Source organism: Oryx dammah, unplaced genomic scaffold, assembly GCF_014754425.2.
Source record: "Oryx dammah isolate SB20612 unplaced genomic scaffold, SCBI_Odam_1.1 HiC_scaffold_29, whole genome shotgun sequence".
NCBI classification, from domain to species: Eukaryota; Metazoa; Chordata; class Mammalia; order Artiodactyla; family Bovidae; genus Oryx; species Oryx dammah.
Window position 1 is genome coordinate 53,373,136 of NW_024070213.1, and position 21,246 is coordinate 53,394,381.

General features: G+C 40.1%; 1 protein-coding gene across 4 annotated transcripts in view; it reads right to left on the bottom strand.

Annotated features, from left to right (window-relative positions):
* Nucleotides 1-2,259: 2,259 nt before the first annotated feature.
* The window catches only part of ANO4 (anoctamin 4), a 356,708-nt gene continuing 337,721 nt past the window's right edge, over nucleotides 2,260-21,246 (bottom strand). For 3 of the 4 annotated variants that reach the window (XM_040234899.1, XM_040234898.1, XM_040234896.1), the window contains 3 exons: nucleotides 8,087-8,192; nucleotides 6,729-6,935; nucleotides 2,260-3,027 (listed from right to left, as the gene is read on the bottom strand). In XM_040234899.1, the coding sequence (XP_040090833.1) occupies nucleotides 6,744-6,935; nucleotides 8,087-8,192 (298 nt within the window). In that variant the 3' untranslated portion in view covers nucleotides 2,260-3,027; nucleotides 6,729-6,743. The remainder of the gene's footprint in view (nucleotides 3,028-6,728; nucleotides 6,936-8,086; nucleotides 8,193-21,246) is intronic. The other variant, XM_040234897.1, reaches the window with a different exon arrangement.

Consider the following 21,246-nt stretch of genomic DNA (forward strand, 5'->3'; position numbering starts at 1 on the left):
CTCTGCTGCAGTGGGGCAGACCAGACTCTAGGGATAGCAAGGCTCTTCATTTGAGGATCTGAATCAGGCAGACTTGCATCCCATAGGTTTCCCTGGTCATAGCTCAGCATGTGAACAGATTCTCTGATTGGGACAACTAGTTGGACCCTGCAAGTAGGAACTTGGGTCTGCCAAGATGCAAATGCTGGTTCTTGTAAGCCACTACCCCTTCTCCATCATAATCATAATTTCAGTGATCAAGCCCCACAGATTTCCCCACAATTCCCATGGAATGAAACCAGACTGGGGCTACCAAGATGTGACCCACAACACTGTGGAGGCTAGAGGTTCACTCTAGGCTCTCATTTCCCAATAGAGAAATGCTAGGCTCAGGGGAAGACTTAATGGGGGTGCTGTGCTGCCCTGGGGGAAGGGCAATGTCGGGTAGGGGTAGGGGCTTGCAAGAACCAGCATTTGCATCTTGGCAGTCCCACCTGCATGTTCTAGGATTTTCTTAGTGGTGTCTTACCCATAAATAATTGTCAGTTTTTTTCTTGGGAGGGACAGGGAAGTCAGAAACTACCTATGTCTTTATGTCCTAACTCCTAACTACCTATATTATTACTCCTAACACTTGATTTCTTACAAAGTCCCTCAGAAATTCCCCTCTACAACTTTCTTTGCCTTTCTGCCTCTACAAACTTACAAACATCTTAAGATGTTCACTATGTCTTCCTTGTACCAAAAACGGGGAAAATGAGTAAGTGTATTCACTGTGCTGGTAGAAAAAAATGAAGAGAGAGATGGGAGGAGGAAAGAGAAAAGGTTTTATGTTAGAAACATTATCAAGAATTGTGATTGCCAGAGGCACTTGCGATAGCAAAAACAGAATTCCATGGGGGAAAATATATTTCTGGCCAGAGAGTCTGAAGTTCAGTCTATGCTCAGACCGGGTATAAGCTGGTACTTACCAAATGGTTACCTCCTTATCCTGACCAGTGTGTTGCCTGGTCCTCTATGTAGTTCTGAATATTCACGGCCCATTTCAAACCCAAGAAGTTGTTCAGTTCGTTTCTCTGCCCCCACCACTCTTCCTGTTCCAAGGAACAGGAGAGAAGTTATGGCTAGGTCAAAAGCAGGGACCTTTTGGGCCATGATGCTCAAGGTAGAGCTTTACGCATAACAAGCAAAAGCCACAGGACTGGGTCAGTAGAGCAAGTTGTCTGTTTGGAGCATCTCTGTATATTTCATCTTTTGAGACTTTCCATGGAAATTTCTCTGGCCAACGTGTGAAATACTTCAGACTTCTTAACCATGATTGAAAACTCTGCCAGTAGCCTCTTGTTTTCAGTTCCCATACATATCCTTAGTTTAGGCTCTTGTAGGGTTAGTACAGTTGACCTTTGAATAATGCAGAGGCTGTGGGTGCCAATCTCTCTCCAGTCAGAAATCTGGATATAACTATACTGATGGCCCTCTATGTCCATGGTTCATGGATCCAACCAATAGCAGATACTATAGTACTATATTGTATATTTATTGAAAAAAATCTGCTTATAATTGAACCCTCACAGTTTAAACCTGTGGTGTTCAAGGGTTAACTGCATTTCACTCCCAGCAACAGCAGGTCAGAAGGAATACTAGAAAGATAAAACTACTAAATGGCTGAAGTTCTAGCCTTCCCAAAGCCATGCTGACCAACTGTCCCCATCTAAGGGAACATTTAAGGATCTTGGGACCCCATCAGCTCAGGATTCCACAGCCAGAATGAGACAGTGTTGATGGATGAGGTGCACTCCCATTTTCCTGACTGGCACAAGCAAGGTGATATAATAATTCAAGGTCAGGTTCTGCAATCTCTGGAAGAAGAGTAATTATAACAACGAGCATTGCTTAGAAGTGCACTCCTCGACCTGCCCCTCATGGCCCATCCAGACAGACAGTCCCTTTGCTAGGATTAGCAAAGCATACTAGCAGGCAGGGTAATCAAAACCATTGTATGTATCATTGGTTGTATTCCATATTTCCTCCACAAAGTATGTCAGTGGCATTTTCTGTCCTCTTCTGAGTAATTTCTAATTAGTCAGCCTGGTACCCTAAGAAGGCAGCATCAAGAAAGATAGAAGAGGGGCCTTAGGAATAAAAATGCAATCTCTCTGAAGGATGAAGTTATTTCTCAGGAGTGTTTGGGAGTGACAGACTTTCTTTAAAGATGACACTCTATGATTCCTCTTATTCTGTGAGAAGAAACGACAACAAAATTTCAGAAGACCCAGCTAAAAATATTCCATGTGCATAAATTTATTTTAAATTTTATTGCATCACATTATACAAGCATTAAACATGGCTTCACGTTGATGACTATTTAAATGTGAAAATCTGTCATTCGGGTCAGTACCTTTTGGCTATTTACAATTAAGGAAGTTCTATGTACTTTATATATCTCTGTATTTGTATGTACATATGTAAGAATATATGACTATACATATGTACACACAGAAATACATCTATGGCCATACACATAGCTATAGATATGTCATATATAATAATCTCCTCAGAAAGATCTGAAATTAAAAAAAGAAAAAGTTGTAAACAGGGTCTTGTTTGTGTTGTTTGATGACACGGAATTAGGACCATATGATGACATTCTAGGAATGTGTCCAGGTGTCTGAATACCCTTTTTAGCCCAGTGTCTGTAAAATTCACATGGGTTAGAATGCAAAAAAGATAGCAAACAGGCTGAAAAACAGGCCCAGTATACAAGTTCCCCTTGGGTTTAAACCTTGAGAATGTAACTGCCCACGATGTGCATGCTGGCTTGGTCAAGAATGGTCTGTGGATAGATAGCATTTGTGTGCTGGGCTGCAACGTGACTTCACAGCAGCGTGGTTTCCCAGGCAGTCCTTTCAGGGTGCTGACCCCTCTGCTGCTGCCGACCTCGGCGACATGCACTGCGGTTGCCTTACAGTCATTCACTTGAATGTGCTTTTGCACAGCCGGGAGAAGTAAACAACTATTCAGGTCCTAGGCCTGGAAATGAATGATTATCTGGAAAAAAAGGAGAAGGTATTAAGGTTCTAAGTATACATGATGGCTGAAAGGACAGAATGTGCAATGGTCTATACTTGTTAGCATGAAATCAAAGATATTCAAGGAATCTATAATCCTGAACCAAGTCAGGTAGGGTATAAACATGACTGTGCCCCCTTTACAGATGAACAGATGGAGGCACAGTCTGGAGGAAGGTGGCTTCCTGCCAACTGTTAGGAAAATAGAGACAAAGACTATGCTTTTAAGAAAAATTGAGAAATGGCCTCTTTGGGGAGAAAGCAAATCAAATGATGTGGCCAGAAGGAGCTCCCAAGGGTGAAGGGCCCTGCAGTGCAGAGTAGTCCTGGGGTGTGAGGTGGGGATAATCCACAGCAGCACCTTGGTCTCTGGGCCCTGGGCAGTTCTCTTCACTCATGTCTGCCTCCTACTCCAACTCAAGAGGTCTGCATGGTCAGCCTTTCTCCTCTGAGAGCTGACCAGAGCCAGAGAAAAGGTGGTCAAAATGGTGCGTGGGCCAGGGGGTTGGAGCAAATTATGGAATCCCAGAAGGTTAAAGCCAGATAGGCTCTTAAAGGATTGTTTAGTCCAACTCCTTTTTTTCTTGCAAATGTGGAAACTGAATCCACAGGAATGCTCCAACTCAGGTCAGACAGAGAATGGAAAAGCCAGATCGGCAATCCCCGGAACTAGAACATGGTGCTCAGCCACAGTGCAAATCCCCTATAGTATTCTAGAGCACTTTGTTTTGTACATGTCTCACATATTTTGCCTTATTTGAGCTGTATATTAGTTCCATCAAATAAGCAGACTCAGAAAAATGTAATTTTCCTGAACTCACATAGCCAAATGACAGCTGGGGAAAATGGCAAAATTACTAAGTAGCAAAACAGTTCTTGCCTTTAGTGAAGTCAAGGGCTACTTTTGGAATTGAGGGCAGAACCAGTGTTCAGCATCTATGTTGTTGTTATTCAGTTGCTCAGTTGTGTCCAACTCTTTGTGACCCCTTGGACTGCAGCATGCTAGGCTTGTCCTTTACTATCTCCTAGAGCTTGCTCAAACTCATGTCTGTTGAGTCGGTGATGCCATCCAACCATCTCATCCTCTGTCGTCCCCTTCTCCTCCTGCCTTCAATCTTTCCCAGCATCAGGGTCTTTTCTAATGAGTCAGTTCTTTGTACCAGGTGGCCAAAGTATTGGAGCTTCAGCATCAGTCCTTCCAATGAATATTCAGGACTGATTTCCTTTAGGATTGACTGGTTTGATCTCCTTGCAGTCCAAGGGACTCTCAAGAGTCTTTTCCAACACCACAGTTCAAAAGCATCAATTCTTCAGTGCTCAGCTTTCATTATGGTCCAACTCTCACATCCATATATGACTACTGGAAAAACCATAGCCTTGACTAGATGGACCTTTGTTGGCAAAGTGATGTCTCTGCTTTTGAATATGCTGTCGAGGTTGGTCATAGCTTTTCTTCCAAGGAGTAAGTGTCTTTTAATCTCATGGCTGTGGTCACTGTCCACAGTGATTTTGGAGCCCAAGAAAACAAAGTCTGTCACCTTTTCCAATCCTGTGGCCACTGCTCAGTTTTCCAAATTTGCTGGCATATTGAATGCAGCACTTTAATAGAATCATCTTTTAGGATTTGAAATAGCTCAGTGGAGGTGATGGAGGAATTCCATCACCTACACTAGCTTTGTTCATAGAGATGCTTCCTAAGGCCCACTTAACTTCGCACTCCAAGACGTTTGGCTCTAGGTGAGTGATCACACCATCGTGATTATCTGGGTCTTGATCTTTTTTGCATAGTTCTTTGTATTCTTGCCACCTCTTAATAGCTTCTGCTTCTGTTAGGTCCATACCATTTCTGTCCTTTATTGTGCCCATCTTTACATGAAATGTTCCTTTGGTATCTCTAATTTTCTTGAAGAGATATCTAGTCTTCCCTATTCTGTTGTTTTCCTCTATTTCTCTGCATGGTTCACTGAGGAAGCCTTTTTTATTTTTTTAATCTCTCCTTGCTATTCTTTGGAACTCTGCATTCTGATGGGTATATCTTTCCTTTTCTCCTTTGCCTTTTGCATCTCTTCTTTTCTCAGCTGTTTGTAAGGCCTCCCCAGACAGCCATTTTGCCTTTCTTTTTCTTGGGCATGGTTCTGATCACCATCAGCATCCATATACCATTACTATCCTGTGGCCTGAGGCTAGGGGCATCCACCCCAAGTCCACTGTCATACCTGACTCACAGTGAACTCCTGGACTATTAATACAGATCTGGATTGACAGAACTTAACTAATTTAACTACAAACATTTCTGCAGATATCTGCTATATTTTTACATATGTGAAAAGTAAAAAAACATACTTTTTCCTGTTTATTTCATTTTTCTTTTGGAGGCCAAATTTTCAAAGTTAGTCTCCAAACAAGCGGAGAGAGAAAGGAAGGCAAAACAAATGCTGCAGTATGGAGTATCAGAACTGAGGGCTCATCTTACCACTGAAGAAATCGAGCCCAGAAAAGCAAAGTGACTTGTCCAAGGACACACAGATAGTAATTGCCTTGCCAGAAGGGTTTCAGAAGAACTTTTGCATAAGAAATGTGGGAACATCATGGAACTTTCTTAAGTATAATGCACCTGACCTTTAAAAATGCACATTTAATTAATAAAGTCTTTACTGAATTTTTTACAATATTGCTTTTGTGTTTTTGGCCACAATTTATGTGGGATCTTAGCTCCATGAAAAGGAATGGAACCTGCATTCCTTGCATTGGCAGGTGAAGGTTTTAACCAATGGACTGCCAGGGAAGCCCCTAAATGTGAATTTATTTAATAGGTGCTGTGTGCTTAACACTGCACTAACAATTGGAAGAATCGATTACAATCCATAGGGACTTTCCAAAAGATGCTTACAATTGTGCTGGGGAAGCCTAATAACTGTTTGAAAATCACAAATTAATGTCAATACATGTGGTACTGATGCAGTAACTGGAGGTGTTTATCAGGAGTGAGTCTCTGTGGGCTAATGAGTCTGGGGAAACCTTTTTAGAAGGTGTGGCGTGACATGGGTCAACCTGGGAAGAAATGACGCTTGGGTGATGGAGGGGAGGCCATTGTGGGTGAGATGAAAAGGTGATTTAATATCCCCAGGGTAATCTGCCCCTTCTTTCTGATGAAAGAGAACAGCCAGACTGGAGTGGATGTGGTAGTGGGGCAAGGTTATTTTGGGGGACACATAGGCCAACTTGTGAGGATCTTGGCTGCCAGGCCAGAGTGTGACACAGAGGCAGAGAAGAGCTGCAGGAGTTGTGTGCAAAGGGCAGATTCAGTTAAATCAGCAATTAAAGTAAGAAACAAGCTGGTTTTGGAAGCTTCTAAAGGATTATTTACTCCTGGGCTTCCCTAGTGGCTCAACTGGTAAAGAACCTGCCTGCAATGCAGCAGACCTGGGTTCGATCCCTGGGTCAGGAAGATCCCCTGGAGAAGGAAATGGCAACGCACTCCAATACTCGTGCCTGGAGAATTCCATGGGCAGAGGAGCCTGGCTGGCGTGGTCCATGGGATCACAAAGAGCTGGACATAACTGTGCAACTAACTTTATAGGATTTATTTTCATCCCTATCAAGAGAACAATGGCAAGCTCTGTTTCAAGGAGTTGAAAGCGCCCCTCCCAGCCAAGGAGAGATTTCAGACTGCGAACGTACCTCTCACCGACCTGGTCACGGCCACTCATTGTGGTGTGCTTTTCCATTTTTCTTCCTCTCCTTTCGTTCCTTCTGGAGACGCTCCAGTTCTGCTTCATACATCATCTCCTGAATCAAGTACTTCTCTCTTCTCATTCGATCCCTTAGATCTTTTGGGAGGTCTGGGATCAGATATGAAATGAGGTGCTTTATACAAAACACGAGGTGCTAAAAACACAGGGGAGAATACAGGAGAGTCAGGTCTACTGTGCAGCCTGAACTGAAGGAGCTCTGGGAGCTGGTCAAGATCAGGGATGTGGAGCCTCTGGAGTTTCTGGAAAGTGGGATGAAGCCAGGGGAGGTGTGTGTGAGGAGAGAAAGTCACAGGGTAGGCGAGGACTGAATCTGGTGGGACGGCACCACATAGGAAATGAGGATTCGGGAAAGAAGGTGGAGAAGCAATGGCCGGAGAATGCAAAGGAGAACCAGAAGAAAGCACCATGGAGTCAGGGCCAGGTCTGAATCCCAGCACCACTGCTGGCACTTAAGATGGTTTACCTGAGGATAAGCCATTCTGAACCTCAATTCCTTCACCCACAAAATGGGTGTTGTTATGATAATTGGAAGAAAATATTTTAAAAGGCTCCACAGATGGCAAAATACTTTATTGTGGTGGTCTGGCACCAAACCTGCAGTATCTCTGAGGTATAGGAACTTTTAGTCTGAGCCAAGAGGCAGCCTTCACTTGCATTAATCTGGCTTTAATATATGTAATGAGAGATGAAATTTCCATTTTGGGATACAGTTATGGGAATGCAAACTATTTTTAGTACAGTTTTCTTAAAGACTAGGAGAAAATAGATGATGTAATTTTACTGACACGTAATACAGGCATAATCTACTAGGTAGATTATACTTTATAAGTTCATAAGTAATGTCATGATGATGCACAACCAGAGGCTGCCACTTGTAACAGTCATTTCAGTGTTTTCTAAACACTGTCCCTGAACATCAGAAGCATCTTGGAGGACTGTGAAAAGCAAATTGCAGGCATGATGTATCAGAATCTCTGGGAGTGGGGATGGAAAAATGGCAATTTTCCTAAATTTTAAGAACCACAGCCCTGGAATATTAAGCTTAGGACCAAAGATTCCTGACTTATCCATTAACAATCAACAGTGGACTTTCAAATATTTCTTAGAAAATTCAAGTACTTTAATTACAGAGAAGAAAATGAGAAAAAGATTGCACAGTATTACTTATCCTGCTTCTAGACAATGCATAATCACATTGAAAATTCTTGTAACTTATATTCATCTGCTACTTCTATTTACTTCATTAGGTCAAAGGAAATCAAGGAATTGGGTGAGAAAAGTTACCTCGAACACAATGATAAAAGCCAGTCGGGCTGCTAGGACGTGCCAGAACTGTAGTGTGTAGCCGTAGGGCACCAGTGAATGAGGAGGGTCACGGTAGTCTCGGTATCTATAAACATACAGGAGAATCTTACATTCCAAATTATGATTTTCCTGCCTCCCACATCTCTTCTCCCTACTAGGTAACCCTCATTCATGGGAGACAAGTATACAGAGTTTCTGTATACTAGACATCTGTGGTTTTGCATCTCTTCTTCTGGTGAAAGACTCTTCTTCTCTGGGGAATCATCCCTGTGGGCTGGGCAGGGTTTGCCTCTTCCCTGATCCCAGCTCAGAAGATGAATCAGACCTGATCAGTGAAACTCATTACCAGGTCTTCTGCTAAGAATGATCACTTAGTGAATTATTACTAAGTGCACAGAAAGTAAGAGCCTGGAGCTTCTGGTGGGTATCACAGATGCGTGTGAAGCCAGCCTTCTTGAGAATGCAGTCAACATAACAAAGCAGAGCCAGCACAAAGGCAGTCTCTTGCTGATGCTGCTGGAGGGTTGGAATCTAGTTGTTAATAATGTTAATATCATTAACAACCTCCTGGTCACCTGAACCAATGGATTTCTGTTTAAGTCAGTTTATACTGGATTTCTGTCACTTGCCACTAGAGTCCTTCCTAATATATGCTCCACCTGTAACTCGTGAGTCATCAACTTCCATGAATATTATGAACTAAGTGCCAAGTCTTATCCTAGGAACTTAAATCCTTGTGACTACACTTTATCCTTTACTATCCATTAGTACTATACGTGGGAGAACTAAGAAGTGACTGTCATCGACTTAGTGTTTTCATGTGTTTTGAATGTTCTTTTCATTAGCTTCAGAAATGTGAAAAGATCTAGAATATTGGTTATTACAACAGGTCTGCTGTGCAGACCTACCAGATTTCCTTTGTCTGAATAAAAATTATGATTGCCTAGGTTCTCCTATAGGGCTTCCCTGGTGGCGCAGAGGTTAAAGCGTCTGCCTGCAATGTGGGAGACCTGGGTTAGATCCCTGGGTTGGGAAGATCCCCTGGAGAAGGAAATGGCAACCCACTCCAGTACTCTTGCCTAGAGAATCCCATGGATGGAGGAGCCTGGTAGGCTGTAGTCCATGGGGTCGCAAAGAGTCGGACCCGACTGAACGATTTCACTTTCTTATAAGACAGTACCTAACTTAAGGTTGGCACTAATTTGTATATGAGGATATAGGGCACTTCCTATGCAAAGCATCCTTGAAAAGTATCAGACTACAAAAATATGAGCTGTGACTATTATAATCATCAATACAATCATCTTAATTATTATTAGTGTCTATGGAGTGTTAATAGTATTGTACTATGATTATTTTGCCAATAAAGTGATATTTTTGATGAGTACTTGCTACTGAAATTAAGAATGAATCTGTTTTTCTCTGACAGCTTCCCTAAGCATTACACTCTCCATGTTGCAGCAAATGGTGAAATTTCATTATTTTTTATGGCTGAGTAATATTTCATTGTGTGTGTGTATGTACACATGTATCTATCTTAATTGCATATCACATATTCATCCATCTGTTGATGGATGCTTAGGTTGATTCTATATTTTGGCTATTATAGATAATACTACTATGAACCCTGAGGTGCATATATATTTTTTGTCTCTATATTTTTTAAATGTTTAATTAGAGGATAATTGCGTTACAATGTTGTGTTGGTTTCTACATATATCGTTTTTAATTAGTGTTTTCATTTTCTTTGGATATATATCCATCTGCTTAGTAAAGTAAGTCAGAGAAAAATACCATATGTTTTCTTTTACATGTGCAATATAAGAAATAAAAACAAATGTAACAAAAACAGACTCATAGATACAGATAACAAACTAGTGGTTACCAACAGGGAGAGGGCTGTGCAGAGGGCCAAGATAGGGGAAGGGGATTAAGAGGTATGAAGAATAGGTATAAAATAAATAAGACACAAAGATGTAATATACAGCACAGGAAGTATAACCAGTGTTTTAAATAATCTACAAAAATATCAAATCACTGTGTTGTACACCTGAAAATAATAAAACACTGTAAATCACTATACTGCAGAAAAATTAATGAGTCTGTTAGTGCCTTCAAACTTCTCTCTATGATGGTGAGGATTTGGTAAGGTTAAATAATGTTATTGCCATAGGTCCAATAACAATGCCTGGAATTTTAGGAAGAATAATTTTATTTAAAAGTTTGCATAGACTATTGTAACCTTTTACTTTTGCAGAGCACAGCTAGTCAAGAACCCAGAATTGTGTTTTCTTCAATTAAGACAACAAATGTAGTTCCTTTGTTCGTCTTTAGCTACACATATTTCAAATACAGTCCAAGTCAACAATCTAGAAGAAAAATAGCAGTGTTTTATTATACACAAACTTAATTATTAGACAAAAGTATATATAAGAGGAGTGAGCCTATATTGTTTCAAGAGTCACCTTCATTGACCCCTTAAACTTTTCCCACAATAGTGTTCACTAGAAAAGGAAGTTCTTTTCAGGACCCACTCTTCTCTTTCCTATTTATGCCTCTTCTCTTGTCTTTTGCCCTTTGTTTTGCCTGCTCTATTTTGTAGCTTCTCAGACCTTGTTTGGGTTTTCATTTGAAGAATTTTGACAAATCTCTTCTTCCCCAGATACCTTCTAAACCTGCTGAGTAGAAAATCATGGCTTTTCCTAGATTTTTGTGGACCATTTCCCTTGACTATTTCCATAAAATACAATTCAGATGTATCATTTTTAGGATTTATTTATTTTACTTTCTGGCTGCTCTGGGTCTCCATTGCTGCATCTCTCTAGCTGCGGAGAGTGGAGGCTACTCTTCTTGTAGGGCATGGACTTCTCGAGGTGGCAGCTTCTCTTGGTGTGGGGCACAGGCTCTAGGCAGGCATAGTAGTTGTGGCTCAGGGGCTCTAGAGCACAGTCTTAGTTGTGGCACATGGGCTTAGTTGCTCCACAGCATGTGGGATCTTCTCATACGGGATCATTCCCTATGTCCCTTGCATTGCAAGGCAGATTCTAAACCACTGGACCACTAGTTTGTATCTTATAAGTCCTGCTATACATTCATAGCAAATAAATGAATTCATTCAGCATAGCTGAATAAATTAGGGACATGTCAAATATAAACAGCCATTAAATATAAGTATGAAAATTAGAATAATAAAATACTTTTCACGACTCAATGAGAATAGATTATCAAACACAATGACTATTTGTAAATTCACAAAAGATAAAAGGTTTGGGGGCTTCCCTGGTGGCTCAGATGATAAAGAATCTCCCTGCAGTGTAGGAGACCTGGGTTTGATCCCTGGGTCAGGAAGATCCCCTGAAGAAGGGAATGGCAACCCACTCCAGTATTCTTGCCTGGAGAATCCCATTGACAGAGGAGCTTGATGGGCTAGCACCTGGTATATTCTAGCACTAGTTAATTCATTCCCAATTTTTTTGAACTGTGAAAATAAAAACATATGTATGTTTAAAAGATTTTAGGTTGGTTGGTTTAGTTGCTAAGTTGTGTCCGACTCTTGTGACCCCATGGACTGTAGCCTGCCTGGCTCTTTTGTCCATGGGATTCTCTAGGCAAAAATACTGGGTGGGTTGCCTTCTCCAGGGGATCTTCCTAACTCAGGTATTGAACCCAGGTCTCCTGCATTGCAGGCAGATTTCTTGCCAACTGAGCTACAAGAGAAGCAAAAATTTTAGGTGGTGGTTTTAAATGTTAATTTATGTTTTTTCAAAATTAAAAAATTAATGTTCTTTATGCTTTTTCATATTTAGAAAACACAAACTCAAGGCTATGGTGAGTTGGCAACATTTTAGAAAATTTCTATGCAGGATTCAATTGTTGAGAATGTGCATCTATTTATTTAGACTATGAGTCATATATGCCCATTTGTGATAGATCACAGAGTTCTGCTAACCTGTACCCAGAGGAACACAACATGTCTGCGTGGCCACTTAGGTTCTAAGAGCAAGAATCAGAAGTTGTGAAATTCTTAGGAAGTTCATTTTCAGAAGCAGCAGATTTCTGGCTTCCAACTCTCTTAAGCCATTGTACCATAAAGTCAAGTTTCTCTCTAGAAATTTCTTCTTGCTACCCTAAGGGAATTAAAACTCAGTGGTAGCAATGAGTTTGTCATCTTCTTTGCTGCCTGCAACTGTCTCCAGAATTATGCACTAGAGAGTATATTAGAACCATGCTCAGGGTTTGCCTGACTAAATGATGCACAAAGCATCTCTGGACATGAGCTTTCCCTTTCAACAAACTTAGGGTCTGTGTCACCCTGCTCTAAAATTCTGGACTCACTCCTCTCTTCTATGAGCTTTTGAATGACTATAAGTGGAGCTCTCAGTTCACGCTCCAGCACCTACCCCTAATCTCATTTTTTCCATTTGACAGAGCTTTTGGAGAGGGTTGTGCTCAGATGTCATTTGTGTCCCATGTCTTTGTTTTTGATGCAAAGTCTAATCTTTCTTTTGCAAAATGGTTGGCTACATGTTCTCTGACGCTTGTGTCAATACAAAGAAAACACTTCTTGCCCTTCTGTAGAAACAGCCAGGAAACCAAGCCTCAAACTAATAAATCAGTGTCACTTTTCTGATCTTTTAGCCTAGTACCTTCCAAGACATTAAACAGTCCAGTAATGTTAATGTGTGGAGGAATTTTCCCAAGTGAGTCAGAATTTTCTTTTTGAAAGTAAAGCTTTAAGTTTCTTGGTTTCAACTTTACACATAGGAAAGGCAGGATGTTCCCTTTTAAGTCAGTGTATTCTCTAAAGTTGCTTTTATTTCTCAGGAAATGGATGGTTGGCTTGCAAATATTATTTTTCTAGCACCAGGTATATTCTAGAACTAGTTAATTCATTCCCATTTTTTTGTGAGCTGTGAAAATAAAAACATATGTATGTTTAAAAGAATGATAAGTGAAACTCATCCAAGTTAAAACAGTGTGGTCAGTGTCTTACTGTCAATGCCAGACACCCCAAGAGGAGACAACTGTTGCAATTTTCTATTTTTCTATATACTTATGCTACTCATGCAAGTGTTCCTAAATACAGCAGTGCTTAGTTTTATCTCCTTTGAATTCTGTGCCTCAAAATGCCTCACTGTCAATGCCAGACACCCCAAGAGGTGACAACTGTTGCAATTCTCTACTTTTCTATATAATTATACTACTCATGCAAGTGTTCCTAAATATGGCAGTGCTTAGTTTTATCTGCTTTGAATTTCTATATAAATGGATTCATAGTGTATGTTTTATTTTGCGATTAAATCTTTATTACATAACTTGCTTTGAGTTTTCAATTCTATTCCATTTTCTATTCAGATGTTAAACAACACACTGATATAATTACTATAATTTTATACTGTGTCTAATGTAAGGTAAATTTCCGCTTTGTTATTCTTCAAAAATATCTTGACTGTTCTTCATTCTCTGCATTTCTTTATAACGTTATTTTTGCAGAGAATTGGCCTAATTATGATTTTTAGTTTTTATAACTAATCTTATTTGCCCATTCATGTTCTTTATTTCTCTAATTTTTATGTTTATGTATTTAATACTGTAATAACACAATGAATGCTCATAAATCCTCCATGCAACCTAAGAATTAAAACATTATTGGCAACTTTTATCTACCTCTGGGCTTCTTCATCTCATCTCCTTGCTTCCCTTATCCTGAACTTCATTTTTATCATTAACATGTATTTGTCTGAATGGTATTGTTCAGTTCGGTTTGTTTTGAATTCTCTGGAAAGTATGCTATCCTATATGTAGTCTTCTGAGACTTTTTTTTTCCACCATTGTGCTACTAAGATTTATCTGTGCTGTTGCACGTGGCCATTGCTGTATAGCAGACTGTAGTATGAATATTGTTGTTGTCTTATGTAGTATGTGTTTAGATTTATATTCACAAGCTGGTAATTTCTCTCTTTTCTTTCAGATTCCCTAAGCATCAAAGTTTTGAAAAATAAAGCTTAAGTCTACCCAGTTCAGCAAATGCCCTTTGGGTAAAAGTTGGTTGCAGTGCTCTGCATAGCACTCTGGGTTCTGTTTTACTTATTTATTTATTTTCCAGTGATGAGAGTTTTTAAGATCTACTTCCTCTGCAACTTTAATATTATTAATTTTTGGCTGCATTGGGTCTTCATAGCAGCACACAGGCTTTTTCTAGTTGCAGTGGGATCAGACCCACATCCCCTGTACTGGATGGTGGATTCTCAACCACTGGACCACTGGAGAAGTCCCTGAAACTTTTAAAAATTGAAGTATAGTTGATTGACCATATCGTGTTAGCTTCAGATGTAGAGCACACGTAGACCATCATGTTAGTTTCACATGGAGAGCACAGAGATTCAGAAAACACACACACACGCACACATAAATATCAGGTTTTGTAATAATTCTTACTGGTTTTATGAAATATTGAATATGGTTCCCTGTGCTATACTGCTACTGCTGCTAAGTCACTTCAGTCGTGTCCGACTGTGCGACCCCATAGACGGCAGCCCACCAGGCTCCCCCGTCCCTGGGATTCTTCAGGCAAGAACACTGGAGTGGGTTGCCATTTCCTTCTCCAATGCATGAAAGTGAAAAGTGAAAGTGAAGTCGCTCAGTCATGTCCGACCCTCAGCAACCCCATGGACTGCAGCCTTCCAGGCTTCTCCATCTATGGGATTTTCCAGGCAAGAGTACTGGAGTGGGGTGCCATTGCCTTCTCCCCTGTGCTATACAGTGGGTCCTTATTGATTGTCTATTTTGTATATAATAGTGTGCATATGTTAATCTCATCCTCCTAATTTATCCCTTGCTCACTCTTTCTCCTTTGATAAGCATTAAGTTTGTTTTTTATGCCTATGAGTCTGTTTGTTTTGGACATAAATTCATTTGTATCTTTCTTTAAGATTTCACATATAAGCAACATCATATGATATTTGTCTTTGTTTGGCATAGTTTATTTAGTATTATAAGCTCTAGGTCCACCCATGTTGTTGCAAATGGTATTATTTCATTCTTTTCGTGGTTGAGTAATATTCAGTTGTATATATTACATCTTTTTTTAAATCCATTCCTCTGTTGATGGACATTTAGGTTGCTTCCATGTCTTGGCTACTGCAAATAGTGCTGCAGTGAACACTAGGGTGCAGGTACGTTTTCAAATTATGGTTTTCCCTGGATACATCCCCAGGAGTGGGATTGTAGGATCATAAGATAACTATTTTTAGCTTTTTAAGGAACGTCTACACTGCTCTCTATATTGGCCATGCCGATTTACATTCCAACCAACAGCATGTGTTATTTGTACACATTTTGATGATGACCATTCTGACCAGTGTGAGGCACTACCTCCTTTTAGTTCTGATTTGCATTTCTCTAATAATTAGTAATGCTGAGAATTTTTTCATGTGCCTTTGGCCATCTGTGTCTCTTTTTTTTGAGAAATGTCTATATCTTCTGTCCATTTTTTGGATTAGATTGTTTTTTGTTGTTGTTGTAGCATTGTAAAAGTTGTTTGTATATTTTGGATATTAAACCCATATCAGTAGAATCATTTATAAGTATTTTCTCCCATTCTGTAGGTTGTCTTTTCAATTTGTTGATGGCCTCCTTTGCTGTACAAAAGCTTTTAAGTTTAATTAGGTTCCATTTGTTTGTTTATATTTCCATTACTGTAGAAGATGGAGCCAAAAAGATATTGTGATTTTCGTTAAAGAGAGTCCTGGTCTCATATTATACTAGAGTCTCATATTTCCCTCTACAAGTTTTATAGTAACTAGTCTTATATTTAGGTATTTAATCTATTTTGAGTTTATTTTTGTATATGGTGTTAGAGAAAGTTCTAATTTCATTCTTTTACATGTAGCTTTTCAGTTTTCCCAGCACTACTTATAGAAGAGACTGTTTTCTCCATTGTGTATTTTTGCCACCTTTGTTGTAGATTCAGTTCAGTTCCGTTCAGTCACTCAGTCGTGTCCAACCCTTTGCAACCCCATGAATCACAGCACACCAGGCCTCCCTGTCCATCACCAACTCCCAGAGTTCACTTAAACTCACGTCCATCGAGTCAGTGATGGCATCCATACATCTTATCCTCTGTCATCCCCTTCTCCTCCTGCCCCCAATTCCTCCCAGCATCAGAGTCTTTTCCAATGAGTCAACTCTTTGCATGAGGTGGCCAAAGTACTGGAGTTTCAGCTTTAGCATCAGTCCTTCCAACGAACACCCAGGATTGATCTCCTTTAGGATGGTCTGGTTGGATCTCCTTGCAGTCCAAGGGACTCGCAAGAGTCTTCTCCAACACCACAGTTCAAAACCATCAATTCTTCGGCACTCAGCTTTCTTGACAGTCCAACTCTCACATCCATACATGACTACTGGAAAAACCATAGCCTTGACTAGACGGATCTTTGTTGGCAAAGTAATGTCTCTGCTTTTGAATATACTATCTAGGTTGGTCATAACTTTCCTTCCAAGGAGTAAGTGTCTTTTAATTTCATGGCTGCAATCACCATCTGCCGTGATTTTGGAGCCCCAAAAAATAAAGTCTGACACTGTTTCCACTGTTTCCCCATCTATCTCCCATGAAGTGATGGGACCAGATGCCATGATCTTCGTTTACTGAATGTTGAGCTTTAAGCCAACTTTTTCACTCTCCTCTTTCACTTTCATCAAGAGGCTTTTTAGCTCCTCTTCACTTTCTGCCATAAGGGTGGTGTCATCTGCATATCTGAGGTTATTGATATTTCTCCCGGCAATCTTGATTCCAGCTTGTGCTTCTTCCAGTCCAGCATTTCTCATGATGTACTCTGCATAGAAGTTAAATAAGCAGGGTGACAATATACAGCCTTGACGGACTCCTTTTCCTATTTGGAACCAGTCTGTTGTTCCATGTCCAGTTCTAACTGTTGCTTCCTGACCTGCATATAGATTTCTCAAGAGGCAGGTTAGGTGGTCTGGTCTTCCCATCTCTCTCAGAATTTTCCACACTTTATTGTGATCCACACAGTCAAAGGCTTTAGCATAGTCAATAAAGCAGAAATAGATGTTTTTCTGGAACTCTCTTGGTTTTTCCATGATCCAGCAGATGTTGGCAATTTGATCTCTGGTTCCTCTGCCTTTTCTAAAACCAGCTTGAACATCAGGGAGTTCACGGTTCACATACTGCTGAAGCCTGGCTTGGAGAATTTTGAGCATTACTTTACTAGCATGTGAGATGAGTGCAATTGTGCGGTAGTTTGAGCATTCTTATATTACAAAGAAATAATAATCAAAACAGTCACAGTAACAGTAATTAGTACTAATAGCTGACATAAAAACAGGCACATAGATCAGCAGAACAGAATCAAGAGCCCAGAAATAAACCCACACAAATATAGCCAATATATGACAAAGGAGTGAAGAATATACAATGGAGAAAGGATAGCTTCTTCCTTTCTGATGCTGGGAAGATGAGACAGCCTCATGCAGAAAATGAAGCTGGACCACTGTCTTACACCATACATAAAATTTAACTCAAAATCTATTAAAGATTTTAAGACTTGAAACCATAAAAGTTCTAAAAGAAAACATAGGCAGTAAGCAACTTGACAACAATTTTGGTGATGATATCTTAAATCTGACACCAGAAACAAAGCAGCAAAAGCAAAAATATACAAGTGGGAGTATATCAACCTGCACAGCAAAGGAAATCATCACCAAAATGAAAAGGCCATCTCCTGGACAGGAGAAAATATCTGCAAATAGTTTTTCTGATTAGAGGTTAATATCCTAAACATATGGAGAACTCATAATTCAATGGTGAGGGGAAATGTTATTTTTAAATGGGCAAAGGATCTGAACAGACATTTTTCCAAAGAAGGCATAAAGGTAAGTCAAGAGGTACATAAAAAGATAGTCAGTGTCACTAATCATCAAGGAAATGGGAGTCAAAACACAATGAAGTAGCACTTCATACCTGTTAGAATGGCTATTATCAAAAAAGCCAAAGAATACCAAATGTTGGCAAGGATGTGAAGAAAAGGGAACCCCCATGCACTGTTGGTGTGAATGTATATACAGGCAGCCACTATGGCACTAGTATTGGAGAAGGAAATGGCAACCCACTCCAGTATCTCCAGTATTCTCCCTGGAGAATTCCATGGACATAGGAGCCTGGCAGACTATGTAGTCCATGGGGTCACAAAGAGTCAGACACAACAGAGCGACTAACACACACACAGACACAGACACACACAGAGAGACACACCCACAGACCCAGACCCAGACCCACACACACACACCCACACACACACACACACACCCACACACCCACCCACACCCACACCCACACCACTAGTATGGAGGTTCCTCAAAAAGTTAAAAATTGAACTACCGTATGATTCAGCAATTCCACTACTGGGTATTTATTGAAAGGAAACAAATCCCTAACTCAAAAAATAGTCTGCACCCCCATATTTACTGTAGCATTGTTTACAATAGCCAAGACATAGACTTAGAAACAATCTTAAGTGCCTACTGACTGATATACATGTATAAAGAAAATGTGGTGTGTTTATACAATGGAATATTATGCAAACATAAAATAGGAAATCCTATTGTGACAGCATGGATGGATTTTGAGGGTATTATGCCAAAGTTAAATATGTTAGACAGAAAAAGACAAATACCATATAACCTCGCATATATAGAATCTAAATAAAATCTGAACTCACAGATTCAGAGATCAGACTGGTAGCTACCAAAGGCTTGGGGTGGCATGGGCCAAATGCATTATAAAGTAAGTTAATTCTTGGGATGTAATGCACAGTATGATGACTGTAGTTAATAATATTGTATTATATATTTGAAAATTGCTAAGATTGCCTTAGGTGGTACAGTCATTTTAACAACACTGATTCTTCCAATCCAAGAACATGGTATATCTTCCCATCTCTTGGTGTCATTTTTTACTTCTTTCATAAGTATCTTATAGTTTTTGGAGTACAGGTCTTTTGCCTCATTAGATAGGTTTATTCCAAGGTATTTTATACTTTTTGATGCAATAATAAATGGGATTGTTTCCTTAATTTTCTTCCTTAATGACTCAAGGAAATCTACAGTTTCAGTGAAATCTCTATCAAATTACCAACGACATTTTTCACACAGCTAGAACAAAAACAAATGTTAATTTATATAGAAACACAAAAGACCCTAAATAGCAATAACAACCTTAAGAAAAACAGAGCTGCAGGAATCAGGCCCCTTGACTTTAGACTATATTACAAAGCAAGAGTAATCAAAACAATATGGTACTGGCACAAAAATAGAAATATAGATAGATGGAACAGAATAGAAAGCCAAAAAAACTCTCTACATATTTGTACTCAATCTACAACATTGATAAAGGACAGAAATGGTATGGACTAACAGAAGCAGAAGATATTAAGAAGAGGTGGCAAGAATACACAGAAGAACTGTACAAAAAAGATCTTCATGACCAAGATAATCACAATGGTGTGGTCACTCACCTAGAGTCAGACATCCTGGAATGTGAGGTCAAGTGGGCCTTAAAAACATCACTACAAACAAAGCTAGTGGAGGTGATGGGATTCCAGTTGAGCTATTTCAAATCCTAAAAGATTATGCTGTGAAAGTGCTGCACTCAATATGCCAGCAAATTTGGAAAACTCAGCAGTGGCCACAAGACCGGAAAAAGTCAGTTTTCATTCCAGTCCCAAAGAAAGGCAATGCCAAAGAATGCTCAAACTACCCCACAATTGCACTCATCTCACATTTTAGTAAAGTGATGCTCAAAATTCTCCAAGCTAGGCTTTAGCAGATTGTGAATCGTGAACTTCCAGATGTTCAAGCTGGTTTTAGAAAAGGCAGAGGAACCAGAGATCAGATTGCCAACATCTGCTGTATCATCAAAAAAGCAAGAGAGTTCCAGAAAAACATCTATTTCTGCTTTATTGACTATGCTAAAGCCTTTGACTATGTGGATCACAATAAACTGTGGAAAATTCTGAAAGAGATGGGAACACCAGACCACCTGACCTGCCTTTTGAGAAACCTATATGCAGGTCAAGAAGCAACAGTTATAACTGGACATGGAACAACAGACTGGTTCCAAATAGGAAAAGGAGTCCGTCAAGGCTGTATATTGTCACCCTGCTTATTTAACTTCTATGCAGAGTACATCATGAGAAACGCTGGACTGGAAGAAGCACAAGCTGGAATCAAGATTGCCGGGAGAAATATCAATAACCTCAGATATGCAGATGACACCACCCTTATGGCAGAAAGTGAAGAGGAGCTAAAAAGCCTCTTGATGAAAGTGAAAGAGGAGAGTGAAAAAGTTGGCTTAAAGCTCAACATTCAGAAAACGAAGATCATGGCATCTGGTCCCATCACTTCAGGGGAAATAGATGGGGAAACAGTGGAAACAGTGTCAGACTTTATTTTTTGGGGCTCCAAAATCACGGCAGATGGTGACTGCAGCCATGAAATGAAAAGATGCTTACTCCTTGGAAGAAAAGTTATGACCAACCTAGATAGTCGGCAAAGTAATGTCTCTGCTTTTGAATATACTAAGGTCTGTCTAGTCAAGGCTATGGTTTTTCCAGTAGTCATGTATGGATGTGAGAGTTGGACTGTGAAGAAGGCTGAGCGCCGAAGAATTGATGGTTTTGAACTGTGGTGTTGGAGAAGATTCTTGAGAGTCCCTTGGACTGCAAGGAGATCCAACCAGTCCATTCTGAAGGAGATCAACCCTGGGATTTCTTTGGAAGGACTGATGCTAAAGCTGAAGCTCCAGTACTTTGGCCACCTCATGCAAAGAGTTGACTCATTGGAAAAGACTCTGATGCTGGGAGGGATTAGGGGCAGGAGGAGAAGGGGACGACCGAGGATGAGATGGCTGGATGGCATCACAGACTTGATGGATGTGAGTCTGAGTGAACTCCGGGAGATGGTGATGGACGGGGGGCCTGGCGTGCTGCGATTCATGGGGTCGCAGAGTTGGACACGACTGAGCAACTGAACTGAGCTGAACTGAACTGATAATTTGAAATAAGGAAGAGAGATGTAATATATACTTTGAAATAAGGAAGAGAGATGTAATATATACTTTG